This window comes from Typha latifolia, chromosome 5, assembly GCF_019914945.1.
Source record: "Typha latifolia isolate L0001 chromosome 5, TyphaL0001v2, whole genome shotgun sequence".
In the NCBI taxonomy this organism is placed as follows: Eukaryota; Viridiplantae; Streptophyta; class Magnoliopsida; order Poales; family Typhaceae; genus Typha; species Typha latifolia.
In genome coordinates, this window is record NC_133090.1 from 14,057,067 (window position 1) to 14,077,777 (window position 20,711).

The 20,711-nt window shown below is 39.1% G+C and overlaps 4 protein-coding genes across 4 annotated transcripts; 2 read left to right on the forward strand and 2 right to left on the reverse strand.

Moving 5' to 3' along the window:
- Positions 1-45: 45 nt before the first annotated feature.
- Positions 46-3,588, reverse strand: LOC140789021 (uncharacterized). Its single transcript, XM_073138598.1, has 5 exons — positions 3,288-3,588; positions 2,909-3,031; positions 1,447-1,535; positions 1,215-1,312; positions 46-516 (listed from the first exon to the last, which is right to left on the reverse strand). The coding sequence occupies exons 2-5, from the start codon at positions 2,916-2,918 to the stop codon at positions 381-383; spliced, it is 333 nt and encodes a 110-aa protein (XP_072994699.1). The 5' UTR covers positions 2,919-3,031; positions 3,288-3,588; the 3' UTR covers positions 46-380.
- Positions 3,589-3,623: 35 nt separating this feature from the next.
- On the forward strand, positions 3,624-7,549 carry LOC140789018 (CRS2-associated factor 1, chloroplastic). Its single transcript, XM_073138596.1, has 5 exons — positions 3,624-4,512; positions 4,749-4,876; positions 5,245-5,470; positions 5,791-5,918; positions 5,998-7,549. Exons 1-5 carry the CDS (start codon positions 3,666-3,668, stop codon positions 7,021-7,023), a joined length of 2,355 nt encoding a protein of 784 aa, XP_072994697.1. The 5' UTR covers positions 3,624-3,665; the 3' UTR covers positions 7,024-7,549.
- A 151-nt stretch (positions 7,550-7,700) lies between these two features.
- Positions 7,701-10,149, reverse strand: LOC140789019 (sugar transport protein 14-like). The gene is made up of 4 exons (XM_073138597.1): positions 9,779-10,149; positions 9,248-9,570; positions 8,527-9,156; positions 7,701-8,439 (listed from the first exon to the last, which is right to left on the reverse strand). Exons 1-4 carry the CDS (start codon positions 9,915-9,917, stop codon positions 8,011-8,013), a joined length of 1,521 nt encoding a protein of 506 aa, XP_072994698.1. The 5' UTR covers positions 9,918-10,149; the 3' UTR covers positions 7,701-8,010.
- A 1,396-nt stretch (positions 10,150-11,545) lies between these two features.
- On the forward strand, positions 11,546-20,478 carry LOC140789092 (carotenoid 9,10(9',10')-cleavage dioxygenase 1-like). The gene is made up of 15 exons (XM_073138696.1): positions 11,546-11,899; positions 14,122-14,695; positions 16,369-16,506; positions 16,607-16,747; positions 16,854-16,956; positions 17,916-18,178; positions 18,379-18,558; positions 18,653-18,731; positions 18,802-18,883; positions 18,988-19,050; positions 19,120-19,258; positions 19,367-19,685; positions 19,774-19,820; positions 19,916-20,071; positions 20,248-20,478. The coding sequence occupies exons 2-15, from the start codon at positions 14,684-14,686 to the stop codon at positions 20,356-20,358; spliced, it is 1,833 nt and encodes a 610-aa protein (XP_072994797.1). The 5' UTR covers positions 11,546-11,899; positions 14,122-14,683; the 3' UTR covers positions 20,359-20,478.
- The last annotated feature ends 233 nt before the right edge of the window (positions 20,479-20,711 follow it).

A 20,711-nucleotide genomic window follows, 5' to 3' on the forward strand; every position in this document is an offset into this window, starting at 1 on the left:
AGCATAAAATGAATTGTGCCATAATTGAATAAATCAAGATATAAGTTTAGGAGGGAGCAAACGTTATTATAGAAGACTGAAAAAGTTCTCTGTTAATTGACGACTCGAAAGAAGCTTCGCAGTACAAAAATGCGTAGATCTGGAGATCATCTTCATATACTGAACGATATGTAAGCTGGTTTTGGTGCAAGATATTCCTTATAAAACATTATGATTTTGCAAGTCAATGACCTCACCTCAGGGAAACTGAGATCAAGCCGATACCATAATCCCTGAAACATGTGGTTATCAAGCACCAGCAACAAAAATAGCATCATCAACAATAACTCCTCTCTGTTGGCCACTGAGAGCTTAAGATCAATCAGCCGCAGGCTGCAACATCATGAAGATATATTCTTTTTCTCGGTCGAGGAGGCAGAGTAATTCTCAAGTTTTGCACTCATCTCTTCGGAAGAATTGGTTCCATTGCCCTTGCCAAATCCAAGCTCAGACATGTCTTGTTTGGCCATCAAGTTTCTGAAGAAAGAAATTATTTCAGCAGGATTTGAAAATTTCTCGAGACTTAAAATGGTTTATGGAATTTAAACGGACAGCAACAAACTCATGCATGAAAAATGTACCAACATAGATTAACAATAAAGAATTACAAACTCCTAATAAGCATAGTAACAAAGAGAGACTACATAATGAAATATATAGAATCTTCTCCAGCGTTCACAAGGGCGCTGCTATTCCACTATAAGCAACACTGAGTTAGACAATGATTACATTTTGCTTCTTTCTCCAGAATCACATGGCATCAACTACCTAGGTTTTATTGGAAGCAAGAGAAAGTGGGTTCACTGTATATCCCTGCTTGTCTCTGGATAAATAGGTTGCTCGTGGACAAAATAATCCAACTGATCCTGCTTTACATACAAGCCCTATGAGATCTCATACTTATCATCCATAAACACCAACAGCGAGACTGGTCTGGGTTTCATCAAAGGATGTGAAGTGGAGGATTAGTTTGCTCTGAAAGCAAAATAGGGAAGTTGGCATTTACCGTTTAGAAACACATGATTATCACTATAGGTGATTTGCCGCATAGTTTCTTCAAGCTTATGCATGAATATTTCACATCACAGGGCTATGGAAATTGGCAGAACAATTACAAAGCCTGATTTTGCTAGTATTATTGTGAACAGAAATACAATAAGGTTAATCTCACAAACCTCTCCATACGACATTCCAAATACTTCTTTGATAAGTGCTTGCATTTCTCTGACTGAAAGCCTGACGATTTCAGGCAGGCAATATACTCTTTCTTCTCCTGTGTAACAATGGCAACATTTGGAGGTTATCTTCTCTAAGTAAATAGGTCTGCAAGTAATATGACACCTCATAGTCTAAAGGAATGAAAGAAAAATTAGGGCCAAAGGAATGAAAAGCGCATAAGAATACTACCACATCGCACTCATGCAAGTGATCCAAAGGAAATACACCTTTCTCAGGAGGTACAGGTCTCGCTCCCCTGTTTCCACCAAATGCACCACCTGTCAGAAACCATCCCAAATTAAGGTAAGGATCACAGTACATTTATTTTTAAGTAGTGCAGAATCTGTAAGTTAAAATAGTGAAGAAGAAAGAAGTATAACATGAACTACAAGGCAAGTAGGTTAACATTGCTAAAGCACAAAATATATTGAGGCATGGATTTCAGAATCCACAAATCCAACTAACAAATGAAGATAGATTCAAAAGTTGCTCTTATAAGTTGTATAGCCAACTGAGGTTTTAAAGTTTCCAAGAGCACAAGAATTTTAGAAAAAATGCAGATTTGTTTATGTCAAGAACAATACATGAGGTTGAAACTTAAAAGAGGTACATACGAAGAGCGGGAAGCTAGAAGAGGCAGTTAGCAGATCTCTTTTTTTTTTTTTTAAAACTTTTATGTCACATATTTGCTGCAAACAATTGGCTAGACTCTCCTTGTTCATTTTTCCATTAGTACAAAAGTATCCTCTCTTACAGCAGCATTACGAATATTTAATGTGTACCAACTATCAACATATTCTGGCTACACTTCGTTGTCATAACTTGCATTTCTTGTAATTTGTACTGCAGTAAATGTGCTATACATAACCTTAAACTTCCATACTTGTCCAATTACGCCTATGATTGCCTCCACTAAAAAATGGATGCAGAATCATACAGAATATCCCACATGTAAAGAAACATTTTCATTTGAGCCAGCATAATGGAATTAAGTGACAAGTAACTGTAATAGGCCAATTGATTTAAAACTATAGCAATTAATGACACGTTTTAGAAAATTAGAATATTATGTGTTGGTTCCAATTTCAGCACTGACCAAGTTCTTGAGTTCCAATTCTTCAGTTCAGCTGGAAAGTTATTTTAAGAGCGTCAAAAAGATGTTAGAAAAAGAATATCTCCCTAATAAACATAAATTGCACAACTTGATGATATATGAAATAGAAATAAGCATGCCAAAATGGAAAAGAAAAGTTAGAAAATGAAACCTAATTAATGATCTGTTCTTTTCAATTGGAATAGAAATACGGATTCAGTACTCTATGTATAAAAATAGGAAACAAGTGCAAGTAAATTATATAGCAAGTCAGCCTTGGGAATGCATGCCATGATGGAATGCATCGATACTGCTTGATACAAGGTGATAAGAGCTGCAAATATGGCAGAGAAATAGATGCTCGTGTCCCTGCTCAATGATTTACGAAATGTTTAAGAACCAACATAGTAAGCTTTAATAATCACAGATTCCCCATTATTCTTTTTCCTTTCTTTCGTTTGATATGTGGGATAATATCAACAGCATTCAATTGAAAGCTCTAAATCGAAATTCTAGAATAAGTAGAATCCTTAAAATTACTCCATCTTCTCAAAGTACCTGCACTCATTATTGTACCAAGTCGGGATGCATCGGGCTATATAGTTTCAGACTTTGGCGAAGGAAGTCAAGGATGAACTTTTGACTCAATCTAGAGTGTACAGAACTGTCATCAATAACATTCTGCAACAGAAATAAAAGGCAATTTAATGCTTTTCAGGTCCTAATTTGTCCTGTTTCAGATCTTACAGAAAAAAAAAATCAATTCAATTCGAGCTTTAATCAAGATGATAGGATCAATACTCGATTAAGGCTTTGATTCAAACATCTGAACAAATTTGATACAACTCCAAATCAAAACACAATGATACTAAGCATGCAATGGAATCTTAATTTATCTTGGTTCGGAAATATTCAGCTTAAACAGGACCAAACAAACCTGGAAATTTTGAAACTGCGAGATGGAGTTGGTTAAATGGTGAGAGAGCAAGCGGGGGAGGAGGCCGGCGGCGACAAGCACGAAGGAGAGAAGGGGGGGTGGGGTCGTATTAGTCGGCTATGTGAGGTTGAGTTGCCGCAGGGTCTAGAGGAAATCCTTCGTTGGATGGAGATCTAACGGTGTTAGAAAGATATTCATATACGAAATTCTATGGGAAGTCTATTTCGAGCCTAATTGATCAAGCCTAGCCCAATTTCGAGCCGAGCTCGAGTTCATTTTGATCGTGAATCGCCCCTGGCCCTGGCTACTACCACTACCAGCAGCTGTTATTAACAACCACTTCGACAGAAGAGCAGGATAACTCTCTCCCTCCCTCCCATGTCTCTCAAATTCTCCACCCCCTTTCCCTTCCCTCCCTTCCCACCATTCCCACTCCCACTCCCTTCTTCCCAACCCCCCTCCTCCTCCTCTTCCACCTCCATCCACTTCTCTCGCTGGAACAACGCCAACGCTGAGCCCTTCATCCGCCGTCGCCGCCGCCAAGAAGAAATCGAGGCCGACCTGCGCCGCGCCCGCCGCTTCAACTCGGCCCTCAAAATCACCTCCAGTTCCTCCCAATCACCCTCTTCCCCCTCCTCCTCCTCCACCGTCGACTTCAAATCCCATGGCTCTCCTTCCTCCCCCTCTTCCCCTTCCATTCCCGGCCGCGCCTCCAAGTACTCCAAACCACCCTTAAACCCTAAAATCCCGAAGCACCACCCCGCTTTCCGTAGAATTGCAAGCCCACCTAGGGTTCCGGCGGAGTCGGCCGCCGACGACGGCGAGAATGGCATCTCTCTTGGGGAGAAGGGGTTGTCCTATAAGATAAAGGATGCGCCTTTCGAGTTCCAGTATAGTTACACTGAAACACCAAAGGTGAAACCGTTGGCGCTCCGGGAGCCACCGTTCATGCCGTTCGGGCCGAGCACGATGCCCCGGCCGTGGACGGGGAGGGCGCCGCTCCCGCCAAGCAAGAAGAAGCTTCCGGAGTTTGATTCATTTCGACTCCCACCTCCGGGGAAGAAAGGCGTTAAGCCAGTTCAGGCACCGGGACCATTTTTGGCTGGGGCAGGGCCTAAGTATCATGCGGCGTCGAGGGAGGAGATCTTAGGGGAGCCGCTGACGAAGGAGGAAGTAGACGACTTGGTTAAAGGATGTATAAGGACTAGAAGGCAGCTAAATATGGGTATGTACGTGTTAAAGATGATATTTCTTCTACTTCTTCTACCAAGATAGAATTTTGATCGATTATTAATAGAGAGGTAAAAGAAGAAAATGTTGTGTAAATATTATGAGCTCTAAAAGAGATTAAGTAGCTGTTAATAGCTAATCTTAGTGCATCCTCTCCACTATTTTTCTTTGTTCGTTGACCTCATGCACCTGTGGTTCTCTGGTTTGATTTATGTGATCTCCTTTTTGCAGGTAGAGATGGTCTAACACACAATATGTTAGACAATATTCACGCACTTTGGAAAAGGAGGAGGGTGTGCAAGATAAAATGTAAAGGGGTGTGCACAGTTGATATGGAGAATGTTTGCCAACAATTGGAGGTGATTGTTCTTTTTATTCAACTCATAGAGGATAGTTTTCTAAACTCTTGATGCTGTTATTATGGGGATCGGCATTAACAATATGAATGATTTGATGGGAAATCATAAATTTTTGTTTTCATTAAGATTTTCATTCTTTGGATTAGGTGTAAGTGTGTAATTACATGTGAAAACTTGACAAAGTTTCATTTGCAGATTTTAATATTACTGGTCCTCAAACCTGAGATAACACAACCTAGATATGATCTAGATATCCAGCCAAAGTAAAAGATTTGTTATTATTATTAATATTTTAATAAGTTCCAAAAGGAGGTCATCAAACCAAACTAGAAGAGTATATTAATATTTTTTTTCGTATGTTTTAATAGGAGAAAACTGGAGGGAAGATCATATACCGTAAAGGAGGAGTCATCTTTCTGTACCGTGGCAGAAATTATAATGATAGGACCCGCCCCCGATTTCCCCTTATGCTCTGGAAACCTGTAACACCAGTATATCCGCGATTGGTTCAGCAGGCACCTGAAGGGTTAACTTTAGATGAAGCCAGTGCAATGCGCAAGAGAGGGCGTCAACTAGCCCCAATATGCAAACTCGGTAAACATTACTTTTTGTTTTTCCTTGTTTTTGCTTGGACTGTTATTAGCTTCATCTTATGTTTGGCTTGATGGCTTGACCTAGTTTGTTATTTTTTAATGATTCTTAAGAACTAGGGCCTGAATACGCTCTTCCCTTCCCTTCCCCCTCCCCCCCCTTACCCCCACCCCCACCCCCACCCCCACTCCCTCTCCCAACCCAATCATCATGAGTGTCAACGATTTGCAAAATTTATTCTTCTCAATGATTTTTATTTATTTATTTATTTATTTGACTGATCACCATCAGCACTATTTTTTTTTAATCTTCTTGTATAATAGGAAAAAATGGTGTATATAACAACCTTGTTCAGCAAGTCAGAGAGGCTTTTGAAGCATGTGAACTGGTCCGAATAGACTGTAAGGATTTGAACAGAAGTGACTGCAGGAAAATTGGTGCTAAACTTAAGGTTTGCAATACTGAGCAGTACTGTTTTTTTTATCCTGGTTTCATATGCCCATATAAATAATTTCTTATTGACATTGCAGGATTTGGTACCCTGTGTACTACTATCTTTTGAGTATGAACATATACTTATGTGGAGAGGAAAAGAATGGATATCATCTCTTCCACCAATAGAAGACAATAGTGCTGAAAGTGGAAATGATTCATTATTAAGTGACCAGGTACTGGGTTCAGATGCTGGAAAGAGTACACATGAAGAGCTCTTTGTCGAAATGTCCACTGTAAACATGAGCCTTGATCAACATGGAGGCACAGGAGAAGCTGGATATCACTTGAGTCGGGACAATGGGAATCAGACATTAGCAGTTCTTTCTACTAGTTCAGCCAAGATTATGGATAAAACATCTAGTTTCTCTGGTACAGTTGAACAGAAATCCTCACTTCCTATTCAACAAGAGTTGCCTGCTTCAGATTCAGGGAATGTCTTGGAGGATTTTTCTCTTCAAATACATGCTGAAAGCATCTCTACATATAGAAGTATGAACTTACAAGGGACAACTGAAGATGTTTCTCAACAAGAAAGAGGAGCCAAGCTGCCATCAGCTTTTTGTGCGGATCCGGCAGTGCTCGACAACATTGAATCAGGTACTATAATAGAAGCTAGTAGTGGAAGCAGTACGGAATTGGAAATTAAAGAAAGAGATAGTTCAGAAAGTCGGGATGAGTTGAGATCTGATGGGGCATGTCTGGAGGGAGTAATGCTTCTTTTAAGGCAGGCTATGGAGAGTGGGCATGCACTCGTTTTGGATAATGAATCTTTGGATGCTGATAATATCTATCAACAGTCTGTTGCTCTTGCCAAGACAGCTCCACCTGGGCCAGTTTTCCAGTATAAGGTCAGGAAAGCTACTCCGCGGAGGATTGAGAAAGAAAAACATGAAAAGCTTGATCAGGAAGATCCGGAGGTTGGAGTTTCCGCTGTCTCAAAATGGAAACCTAATACGAAGAACAGTCGGAGTCAGAAAAGGGATGAACTTCGAGATGTTCTCCCTGATGTGGTCCCTCATGGAAAATTGAGGGTAGATGAACTCGCAAAACTACTGGCTTAAATTTACATGGTAAGCAAATTTGTTGATCTGGATGAAGCTTTTAATATTCGTCCTTGGTTGTGAACTTAGTATGCATCAATTGCGAATGTGAGGAAGGACTGCCTCATAGCTGCCGCAGAGGACTCAGATTTTGAGTCACAGATATGGAATAACGGCTATGTATGTTGCCTCCCCAAAAGTTTGTCTTGGCAATGGCATTCTTTTCAAGATCTCTATTCCAAGTTTTGATATCTGCATTTGTGAAATGATACATGGCAGTTGAAACTTGTGTCATGTTGTGAAAAGTCAAATGTTTTTTTCAAGGTATCTGTGCTCCCACTTGGATATTGAAGCTCACTGTACAGAACAGCTTCTGTGCTTTTCAACTTTATAGGTTATGGTATTAAGAATCATTTCCCCCCTTTTCACATTGTCTGCAGAAACAACAATTATAATAGTTGCTCTACTTTTTTGTGATTTCTGGTCCTTCTGGGACAATTTTGCTCAACTGGATATAAGCACAATACATTTGTTCTTTTACAGAGTACAGTGTGATATCTTTGCAGAGAGCTAAGTGCATGTTAAAGACAAATTTTACTTTTAGGGTGTCGATGTATTGTTCTAAGTTAGCAAATTTTGAGTGTGTAGATTTCCCTTCTATCCTAAATTATGATGCACATTTTGCTGACCGGCGGAGGGAACTGAAGATGATATGCTTTTTTTCCCTTTCTACTGTTTAACATCATTCCTTGGCATGTACTCCATCCACTTAACTATCCTTATGTGTTGATAAATGGGATACAATCATACAAAGGAAGAACATAACTTACCTTCTTCATCTTAAACAACATTTTTTTTTCTGAAAAGACTTTATCTTAAACTTATAGGCAACAATTACATGCACAATACTATTCTAACAGCAAAGAAAACTATGACATAGATCTGCAATTGTTATCCAGACCATGCAAAACCGCACTGCAGCTAAATATCTCCTGCAGACCAATGCTCTTAGCTTTGCTCTTCACTGTCCTCTCTCACAACATGCTTCCAATACCAATGCTTCTGAAATAACTGAGATACCTCCTCAATCGGCACCTGCTTCGTCTCCGGCAGGAGCAGGATGATGAAGATGGACATGATCACAATCAAACTGGCAAAGAGGATGAAGACACCATATCTCAGATGGCAAAGCGCGGCAAGGAAGCACTGTGCGATCGCCGCAGTGAAGAAGAGGTTGACGCAGACTACCACGCTCTGGCCGGCCGACCTCATCTCGAGGGGGAAGAGCTCACTCGGGACTAGCCATCCGAGAGGCCCCCACGACCAGCCGTATGCGACGACGAAGAGGCAGATCATGACGACGAGGAGCACGGCCACGCCTTTGGACAGCGTCTCCCCGTGGCCGAACTTTAGTGCAAGAGTTCCAGCAATGACCACCTACAATGTATAAAGGCTAGCTCATCAATTACTCTAACACTTGAGCTGATAATTGAGTGACATGCATCTATAAACTGCGTATCGTACCATTGAGCCGATCATCTGTATTCCGGCTTGGATGAACAAAAACCGACGGCCCAACCTATCGACGACCGACATGGAAACGAGGGCGCCAACGACGAGCATCGAGCCGGTGATGATAGAGGAGTAGAGCGCGGCTCCGGACCCAAACCCGAGACTCTGGAATATAACCGGAGCGTAGAATAAGATCGAGTTCATCCCGGATAACTGCTGGAACGCCGGAATCCCGAGTGCGCCAATGATGAGCTGTGGGCGGTTCCGTCGCTTGAGGAGGTTGCCGAACGGATTCTTAACCGCCCGAGCTGCCTCGCTGGCGTCTTTGAGGTCGTCAAACTCGGCATCCACCTTTGTTGTTCCTCTCACTTTTTCTAGTATCTTTCGCGCCTCTTCTAGTCTTCCTTGTTCAACAAGGCTGTTGGGGGTCTCCGGGAGGAAAATTCCGCCGACGAAGATTAGGATCGCCGGGACGGCGGCTAGGCCGAGGGAGAGGCGCCAACCCCAGGGGTGGATCTTGTCTGTGAAGTAGTTGAGTACGTCGGCTACTAGGATTCCTAAGCATGTGGTTAGTTGGAACAGTTGGTTGACCGCTCCTCGGATCTTGGATGGCGCTATCTCAGAGAGGTAGAGGGGAACTGCCTGTTGACCCAAAACAAAATCATTGATTGAAATTTATATTTCCCAGTTCCCACCCTATAGTTTGTTTATGAATTCAGGATTCCCACCGTACCTGATTGCAAAAACCAATGCCGATTCCAAGAAGTACCCGGCCAACGATCAGCATGGGGATGTTCATGGCCGCCGCGTTGACGATGGCGCCGAGGAAGAAGCTGACGGATCCGACCATGATGCTCACCCTCCTCCCTTTGCTCCTGGTGACCCACGAGGCCCCGAAGGTGGAGACGAGCCCAGCGAAGTAGAGGGAGGAAGTGAAGAGGGTGAGGACCTGGTTGTCATATTTGCAGTAGTCCGTTTCATGGAGGTGCTCTTGTTTCCTCCCGTACACACCTGGGAAGAATTCCTTCAAGAAGTCATCCATGGATGTCACCCCACCTGAGAATGACATTCTTTTAGTCTTTCCTCTTGTTAAGAACTAGGCAATGCATTTCTAGACAAGAACTGAAGGAGGGGTTGAATTACAAATAGCTCAAATGATGGACGTTACTCAGAATTTTACTAGAATGTAAGGTTTATATATTGAAAATATCCATTGTTAGAAATTTATTAGAAAGATAAGAAGAAGTAATCCAATAATACTTACTGGAAACGCCGAGATCGTATCCAAACAAGGATCCACCGAGGGACCCAACAATACACGCCAAGACGAAGTAGCTGGTAATCCTCCCCTCGTACAACTCCGCTCTCTTCCCCGCCTCCTCGCCGACGAATCCCCCCGCCATCTCTCTTCGGTCCAACTTCCTTCTCACAACCTCTATGAACTCTCCACAGAGCACTCAAAGCCCCTGCTTCGATAACAGAGGAAGGCAGCTTAAAGATATATAGAATCCAATATTGCAGTTAATATTAGGAAGAGCTTTCACTGTAAGAGACATCACTGAAGAGAAGAGACAAATGAGGGGGGATTAGAATAGTCTGGTTGGATAACAACTGCAAAGTTTTCAGACGAAATGCAGTAAATAGAATACTCCGGAGTTGACTTGGTCCAATTATGAGTTCCTGGATTATAGGCATGAGATGATATCCTACGATTTTAATAATACCTGAAAGTCACTAGAAAGACAGAATTTAAACAACTGATGTAATCAAAACCGTCGGATATACACAATGTAAGTGTTGTACATATCCAACAATGTATTTGGACTGACACTGAATCTTAATCCCTCGAACAATAGCTACATCTCAGTATTACTAGTTCAACTTCGTATACATATATCTAAGTAAATAAATAAAACTTCCTACATAGATAAGTAGTGGTTGGTAGATGACATTGTTTGACTAGAACTGCCATTAAAATATGTGATCTTAACGAGTAGTTGCAGTTTCTTCTTCATAACTATTCATGCATTTAGCCAACAAGGGTCAGTCAGTTGCAAGATGTTGTAGTTGACCATCACTAAGTCTTCTGGGAATCAGAGGTCCATGAACTCAAACCCTAGAAGACAAACTTGGAGATTAATTGGCATGAGCTATCACACGGAACTGGATGCTTTGAAACTATTACAATCCAAAATACAGCTCATGCCCATCACTATGCTACTGCCACAAATTGAGTACATTAATTAGTTTCGTATAGATTCCACCGCCGGTTATTCGCTTTATTAGATTATCTTTTTTTTTTTTAAATTATCCTTCTACCTTGGTCCTATGGAGACAATGACAATTAATAGTAGAAAAATCTTTTTTCCCCACTAACTCTGAGAGTCTGAGAGTCACCCGTAGGAAGGTTCATACTAAAGAATAGTTGATATTTGACATAGTCTTATTGTGGAAGTGCACTTAGACTATATTATCTATTCAATATAATAGATCATGTTTAGATTAATGAAGAATAAATACAAATTAGACGATATTCTATTTAATAGAATAACTGATAGTTATCCTAAATTATGAGGAAACTCTTTTTTAATTCTGACATGAAGTGAAAGATAAGTCACTAACCACCAAACAATCTCCTCTAGTTATTGACCGAGATTAACTAAATAGTTGCATTTTTTCCTTTTAAAGAAAATGCTAACAATCTCAGTAATCTTAAATTGCTGATCGTATTGACGTTAATGTGTCACAAGTTAACACGCACAAAAATAAACCAAGATAAGGAAGTAATAAGCTATGTATAAAATAGACATTGATTGCATGGATTAACGTTTATTTGGTTGAATACAAACAATCATTTGCCTTTTTAAATTTAAAGAGAGATGATTATATATAATTCGTCGATCTAATCAACGTTTTATGTCATTGTCGACGAGTAAAACGAGAGCAGCTTTCTTGTCGACTAGTCGGTGACACCTCCAATGATCATCTCGTGGTCCTCTATATCTCCCTACCTATCCCATGATCTCTCCTCTCAAAGGAAAGGTGCAATTTATCGAGGTATCAAGGTCAAGAGCTTGCGTTTGCACAGGTCAAGAGCTTTTCCCACACTTCGTTTATTAGCGAAAAATTCCATCTTTTTTCATCTGGGTTTCCTTATTTTGAGATGTTATGGAGAATCGAGAGATGGGAATTGGAGACTCGAGAGGTGGGAGGAGAAGGGATTGAACAAGGGTCGAAATTTGGGAGGAGGGATATGGAGTTGGTCATTTACAGGTCTTGCCTTTGATGGGTCCAATGTAGAAGTAGAATATTTGGAGGTTACTATCAGAAGGGGAGTGTGGGTTGCTGCATTCTTCATTGTAAAGACAACTCTTCTTTTTTCCAGGTAATAAAATCGATAGATAGGGACTTGCTTCAGTGTTTTCCTGTTGATTGGTTTCATTACATGATTTAAATACTTGACGTAGGTCATGTTTATTTTCAAATGCATGAATAATATATAATTTGTTTCCTTCTCCTCTTTTCGCAAATGATTCTCTCATATATCTGAGCACTATAAATAATTTTGTACACCCTTCTGCTTTACATAAGAAGCACTCTCCATGAAGCACTTATCATTCTTTTTATCGTTAAACCATGTGTTTCATGTTTTTTCTATTTAATCTTTTGCATTCCATCATATTTGGTATTTGTGTTGTATGACTCATCTGTTAGAGATGTTATGCGTTCCATGAGGAGCAAAATTGAGAAGTTCTTCTCAGTCTGAGAAATGAGAAAGAGGCAACTGACCTAATTATACAAGATATAGGGGAACTATGGAAGATGAAGATGGAATTGAACTAAGGTTGGGACTTTCTTTTGGTGGATCTAAAGGGAAATCTAAGGTTAGAGATGCTAATCCAGATCCTAAAGTGGATGAAGGAAGCAGTAATGAAGGCAGTACTGCTACCTCAGACATTTGTTTTATGAACTTATTTCAAACAAATGCTGAGAACCAAAAGCAGAGTGGGAATCTGAATAGTGATCCATCTTCACAACCACGTGGAAACTTCTGGGCAGATTCTGGGAATACGTCTTCTCCAGTGGAAGGTGGTTCTAATGATGCTCAGAGCAGTCATCACAGATACACACATCCCCAAGTATTACAAACTGTGGAGTAGCAAAGCAAATAACTCAGAGTAAGAGAGATTAAGCCTGAACAAACATAAATTGTCTTCTGAAGAGAATGATCTCTAAAAGATAGTTGATCATGTTGAGGCACCAGGCAAATGCCCTACTGTTGTTGCCACTCGAAAGTGAAACTTTCACATGTTTCAATTACTACGAAGGATTGTTTAATGGGTGAAAATGAGGATGTCGCAGAGTCAGAAGCTGAAGGTTTAAATTCTAGTTTGGCTTCACAATGTGAAGAGAATGCTAAGCAATCTGATGTTCAGAAAGCCACTGATATACAATGTCTCAAGGTAGCCAACTAGGACTGGTTTTCAAGGAGATGAACAGACAAATAGTTCATGAAATAATTCAATCTTCAGTTCGGGAATAAAAAAAGCATATGGAATTCCCCTGTCATTTCCACTTTTGCAGCACTTAGTGTTGTGACTGTACCTTATCCAGTAGCAGTTAAGATATCATTTCCACTTTCCAGCACTGTGTTGTGACTGTACCTTATCCAGTAGCAGTTAAGGTACCTAGTACTTCTGCCACATCGAAGGAAACAATTTTTCCTCCACCATGTGTAATGCAGTTGGTGCCTCAGTGCCTCTTACAACTAGAGAGTAGAGAGAGACCAGTGGTTCAGGCAATAAACAACCGCAATTTCAGCTGGCTCGCAGATACTCATCTGACCAGCTACACACACTTGAGAAGAATTCTTTTTGGAAATATGGGTTCGCAGCCTTGGCTTGTGTCATCTTCCTTCATCCTGAAAGGCCATGTTGATGGAGCACTGAACTCGAAGCATGCTTAAGGTGGTAAAAACTAAAAAGAATTATCATGTTTGATCTCCTATATTCTATCAGTACTTCTGACTGTTGATGCTGTTATTAGTATCAGAAATGGCAATTTTTTTCTTAATTTCACCTTTTAATATCAAATAAATAATCAAACAATTGAAAGTTCTGATTCCTGCATCTTATGATTCTTATCTTTTTCGGAGGTGTGAATTAGGAAAATAAAAGTCGCATGCCTCTCTATGTTTAAGTATCTACAAGAATAACCGCGATGCTGAAATCATGTGATTTTGCTTCTTGAAGACTTTGAAGGTGAAAGCATATGCTTCATTTCTTCTTCCATTATGTAGAATTTCATATTCCTACAGATGCTTCATTTCATCTATGAATCCATACACCATGATCTGCAGATTTTTTTTTTTCCTACTATTGCTTTTACTGCAAGTTGTAAACTTGTAATATGAAATTTCACATAACTTCTGAAGATTTTTTTATCTCCCAGAGTCCTGCCCTTTTATCTCTTAGAAGCAAAGATAAAAGAAGAAAAAGAGCACCTGGGAATTTACTAAACAAAGTTAAACATTGTTTAAACTTGCTTTAAAAATGCCTATTTTGTGAATACACATGTTCTTGGCTTTTTACTATATATCTGGTGCAGGGTCAATACAAATTCCTCAAATTTCATCACCAGCTTTGACCTTTGATGGGAAGTCCACTGAATTAGTAAAACAGAGTGGCAGATGTGCTAGTGAGGCCTGGCACATCATTTTCACCTCATACTGAAGTTGAGAACAGGGCAAATTTGATCTTTGCACAAAAGGAAACATAAACTGGACGGGTTTCCTTCCACAGGATATGCTAAGGGCAGGTGCCATATCAAATGTTCAATTTGGAGGATGTGGATCTTATCCAGATTTTCAATCGGTTTCAACTACTAGATGGTAAAACTTATGTCTGGTGTTACCTATGAATACAATAAAAACCAAATATAAGTTTTCTGTGCTTGCCATGGTTCCCACATATCACTTGAAGAGTTTATACAGCACGCTAGGTAGATGCCCCAATCCCAGATAACGGTGGTACAAGGTTTGCATCATTCTGTGTCGGCAATCCAGCAGCCTCAGCCCGAAACTGAAGAAGAATGTAAAGTTAGTTCCTCGTATCTTATGCCAGCTTCATACCATGGATGCGAGCCACCATGATGACCGACAAATCATTTGATGCTATCTCAGGTTTATTGCTCTTGCCACCTATTTGTATCATTTAAAAGCTTTCTTCCTTCTTATGCGGTGTGTATGATGCTTTGCGATGCCTTTTCTTACTTTCGTGTTCTCAGTTTTCGTTTGACTTTCTACTGGCAGTAGATTGTAGTATAAGGAATCGTAATGGAGAATATTTTCCAAATGCATTAGTAATACTTCTATCTTACTACATAGTAGTGGCTTTAGGACTATGATCTTCCATTATTTCATTTCTCAGTTGTCAGTCTGCATGTAACATGTGGGAGCTTGTAAAAGTTCTTTTATGGTGTTTCTGCTTTATCTCTTGTTTTTTATCTTTATTGTGGAGGAAGTATATTGGGCTAAACATATGTAGGTGCTGGAATATTGTCTTATGTTGATTTGTTGGTTGTATTTCTGATGAATGATGACCTATTCATTGGATTCCTTCCCACTTCTAGGGCCATTTGGATTGAAATTTCTAAGATGCTCTATTTGTACATTACCTACAATATGAAAACAACACCACCACAAAATATTTTTCAGCTTCCTATCTTTCCTTTGGCGCTTTCAGAAATAGTTTATGAGATGATAAACCAGACAATTATATCACATCAAACAGCCTGTTTTTCTGTAAAACATTTAAGATAAATTGTCTTCTGTCAATGAGTTTGACTTTTTCTTGTCAATATATCATGTAGATAAGCTTAAGCTAAAGATCTTTTTTTTTTCAAGATTGCTATTTCTATTACGTAGCAGTATCACTGCATCTGATGAGAATCTCAGACTTTTTGACCAACTTGTGTTGAACTACAAATATGAGCACATGATTATTATGTACATACTTATGCGATCAACACAACTATGTTTAAGATCATTACCTTTTTTTGTCGATTGAGAAAGAAAGAGATAGAACTGATTTACTGCGGTGTGACAACTGTCAAACTCTGATGGATAAAATATAAGGCTTATTCTCGAATAATTGTTTCAGGGGTGCCAACTCTAAATTGAAAATAAATTTGGACTGCTATCTTATAAACATGTTTCAATTTATCAAGAATGTTATCTTAGTTGTAACACTGAGGAAGATAGAGTATATTACAAACTTAGGCCATTGATCTTGCATTACTCAAAGCTAAAATAGAAGGATAGATTTGTATTTAATTCGACAGAGACATGAACCAACATCACTTTGTTACATTCAAACAGATTTAAATGTATCATTGATTGGTAGTAGACAAACAATATTACACAGTATATTCCTTCCTTTTGTTTTTTTTTTTTTTTTTTTTTTTTTTTTGGAGTACAAAGAGATCTGAAGTCAGCTTGGAACACTCCTGCCAATTGTTGAAACCTACAGTATATTCCTTGACCAATAACACTTCAGTTGCAGCCAAAATCTTGTAGAGTAGATCCTCGGCAGTCCTAATTGTAGCCATTGATGTGCAAGGCAGCCTTTATAAGCCGTTAAACAAGTACATGATTTGGCAGCCAATTACCAGCTGCCAAGTAGAAGCTGAAGGAAATTCCTGGAACCCAGCTGCAGAGGATCCACTCCCAAAGCATTGAAATAGTAGTTCAAAATAATGCAGTGATTTCATTCACAATATTATATTCTCCTTCCCCATCTCTACTTTTCCTTGGAGATTCTTTATATTGGACCTCACCTCTCTATCCATGTGCAGAAGAAATTTTATAGCGTACAAGGATCTCAAAGAGGCTCACAAATGGCTTCCCTTTACTTGTCAACTGGATGTACTCCAAGGGCTTCCATGTCACCTAATGCTAATCCTTCAACCACCCCTGTCTCCTCCAATCCAAAAGTGCATTTCTCCTAAATGCTTTACATTACTTCTTTCCCTTCTTTGTTGTTTATTGCACTTCTTTTGTGTTGTAATTATCTTATTGGTTTACTTGTATCAGCCTTTCTTCAGAGAGCTACGGCAGAAGATCCCTGTCAAAATTGATGCTTCCAAGGCAATCAAGAAGGCCTCACAGAGATTATTAGATGCCTTTGTGGATTCTACATTCCAATTCATTGATCAACCTTTACTTCCATCTCAGGTAAATACTGCATAATAATGTCTCTTGCTGATATGGTCATATTTCTCAGCTACAATTGGCTTATGAGAAGAGTGCATCGTTATACCCTTATGGATGCTTGTTGCAGGGAAACTTTGCACCAGTTGATGAGATTGGCGAAGCCGTGAGGATAACAAATATTGAAGGGGAGATCCCTGAAGATTTTCCAGAGGGTGTTTATATAAGAAATGGTCTCCATTCTCCTCTTAATTTTTATTCCCTTCAAATTTGAAGGTCGAAAAGTAAAATAAAATAGTTGATTATATTACAGATAATTATTTTTAGACACTCTGAACTTTTTCTTTTGGTGAAACACATATTCTTTGAACTACTGACATTGTTGATGGAAAAGCTAAAAAGATCATAATATCTCCCTAAGAAGGAAAGAGTATTTTGGTAACTAAAATTTCTCTCTTTTTATCTTAAAAATATAAGGATAAATATGTCGTATAGTTGGTTATTTACGTGATTTGTATGCAACAAACATATGGATAGAAAAAATGTTTAAAATATTTTTAATATTTTAGGAGTTTATTTGTAAAAAAAAATTTAGAAAAAATATAGGAAAAATAGTTATAGTTTGGTGGGACTAAATATAATTAATCCTTATATTTAAGGATCAAGGAGTATCTTTAAAGAATCAAATATATATATATATATATATATATTATGAAAGCATTATTAATTTTTATTGATTCTTTGTTATTTAACTTCAAAAGAGTGCCTCTTACATAATATTGTATAAAATAGTGTACGATTAATAAGAACAAAAAAAAAAAAAAAATCAAAGATAGGATATTTCTTAATAAGATTTCTGTATGATATTTTGCAGTAAGGGCCCGGTATTTAATGAAAGGTCCACTAGGATGTAAGATTTTGAAATCGGCAGCCAGGAGGTTATTAGCTATCATATCCTACAAATTAAGCCATATTGCGAAAGTTTCTCTTCTTTTCTCTGTATATATTCACAAATTACTTCTCATATTTCTCAGATATACTTTTGCAAAAACTACCTCCAATTTGTTATATATTTCTCTGGACTAAACTGCCCTTTTGTCATTCTTTTTCCCATAATTAAGCATAAAAAACCCTATAAATAGAAGAGGTGGATTTACTAAATTAGCGAAGGTTCTTTTGGTAAATTTTATAGGCTCGAACCCTCAGTTCGGCGCGCTGCACTCGGCGGTCTCCTTCTTGGGCCGGTCCAGCAACATCTGGGTAGAAGGCGAGGGGATGCTACACGCCCTCTACTTCTCCAAGGAACCAAATACCGCCACGTGGGAGATTTCCTACAACAACCGCTACATCAGATCCGACACATTCGTGCTCGAGAAAGCCCGCCAAAAGCCCTGCTTCATCCCCGCCATTGAAGGCGACACTCCCGCCATCTTAGCCGCCTACATCTTAAACCTCGTACGTACTGCAAGTCTGCAACTTTTTACAAATCAGTCCCTATGGTTTCTTCTTCTTCTTCTTCTCTCTCTCTCTCTCTCTCTCTCTCTCTCTCTCTCTCTCTATTATAGAATTAGTCTATAATAACTCTTTTTCTTCTTTCTCTAAATCCTATTCATTGTGTCTCAAAGTAGTAAGCTAGCTTTAAAACCATGCGACAGCTGAGGTTTGGCATGGTGAACAAGGTTATCAGCAACACCAGTGTGTTTGAGCATGCCGGCAAAATTTACGCAGCGGCTGAGAGCCACATGCCGCAAGAGATCGACGTTTCGAACCTCGATACCGGCAGTAATTGGGACGTCGATGGTGCATGGGATCGACCATTCACAGCCCATCCAAAGGTCTATAATTGTTTTCAAGATACCCTTTCCTTTTTATATCTTCTAAGCATGTATTAATCTACTTAATATTTGATGTTTTTAAATGATTGCACAGAGAGCTCCGGGATCAGGGGAGCTGGTAATTTTTGGAATTGATGCAAAGAAGCCTTTCCTTGTGTTAGGAGTAGTCTCAGGTTCTCTCTCTCTCTCTCAATTTATATTTAGATTTGTGGTAATGCTTCTGATGTATCATTTGGATTGCAGCTGATGGCAAAAGACTGAAGCATAAGGTTGATCTCCAGCTGGATCGATGCACCCTTTGCCATGACATTGGAGTTACTGGATTGTAAGTTTGTCTTTAAGTTTTGCATAATAAAGAGGGGAAGAATGTATGTGAGGATTACATAACTGAGAAGTTGATATGATTGACTTCATTCTTTTGGATTACAGATACAATATAATCATGGATATCCCACTAACCATAGATATGAAAAGGGTGGTCAAAGGTGGTCCGTAAGTATCTATAACAAATTGTTCTCTGGGAGTTGTAGATCATGTTATTCATGCAGTTTAAACATGTAGGTTGATCAAGTTTGAGAAGGACAGTTATTCAAGAATTGGGGTTATGCCGCGTTATGGCAATGCAGATTCAGTTAAATGGTTTGATGTGGAACAATTTTGTGCTTTCCACATCATAAACTGCTTTGAGTATGGTGATGAGGTAGAAAGATGTCATCTACTTTACTCAATTTACCGTTATTCGATCGCTATGCATACTCTTTAACATATCACTGAAACATTATGAAATAACTCATCGTGGGTGCATCAGGTGGTTGTGATCGGATTTCGTACAGCTGATTCTGTCATCCCTGGTCCAAAAATGGGGGTTGATGAATTTCAGCAGTTCTCTAGAGTATTCAAGTCAACGTCAGCTAAGAAACAATGCTCTGAAAATGAAATTCATGACCGTTTCTTTCCTCGCTTACATGAATGGAGATTAAACATGAAAACAGGGGGTGCTACTGGGAGGTACCTAACTGGTTTTGATTTCTCTGCTGAGTTCCCTGTGATCAATGATCATTACACTGGCATATACAACAATTATGCATATGGACAAGTGAGGCAATCTAAAGCAAGCTCCATTTGCGGTAAAGATTAGCCTAAGATATGCTATATTTCTTTCTGGGTTTTTTTTCCTTTAACATATATCTAATGTTCTTATCTTCATTTTTGTAGCGCCAGCTAAGTTTGGAGGCTTTGCAAAATTTTGTCTTAATGAGCAAGTTAGGGAGACTTCAATATATATGCCGTCTCTTTTTTTAAACTTTAACACTTCTTTGCTGATATATTCATTAACCTTTTGCATGTTCTGATTCAGGTGGAGAAAGATGGCTTGATCAAGGTGGAGCAACACAAGCTTGGAAGAAACCAATTTTGTTCAGGAGCAACATTTGTACCAAGACTGACTGGTTCAGATGAAGATGATGGCTGGATAATCTCATTCGTGCACGATGAAGAGAATAATACATCGCAGGCAAGTTCAGCAACATTAAATTCATGTTCTGGAACTCTTTTTATCTTATCTACCTTGCTTGTTTCAAACATTTTAACTGCTTAGTTATAGTGTTATATTCCATTGCTCAGTTACCTACTTTCTTACGATCAAGAATACAGACTCAACTCATAAAGTTCCATGCTAATGTGTTACAGGTATACATTATCGACGCTCGCAAGTTTGGGAGTGATCCAGTTGCGAAAATAACATTGCCACAAAGAGTTCCCTATGGTTTTCATGGAACATTCATTTCTAGAGCAACTTAACATGAGATGAAAATCTTTTGGATTTGTGAAAGTGTCATGAACTATTGAAGTCATCAACAAAATTTGTGCAATCCCTTACTATTGAAGTCATCAATAAAATATTCTGCGCTCTTTGTTTAACTCATTAGATAGCATCTCTTGTAACCATTTGGATTATAGAAACAAAAACAAACAATTCTCACCAGCAACTCTCTCTTGTTGCTATATACAATAGCATCAATCTACAACAGAGCAAGGTAATATCAGGGGACCCATATGTGCCCTTAAAAGATCCTCTTCACTTCTCTTCTCTTCTCTTCTCTTCTCTTCCGTTTAGAAGATTCCAAATCCAACCTCTTCCTCAATATCTGATT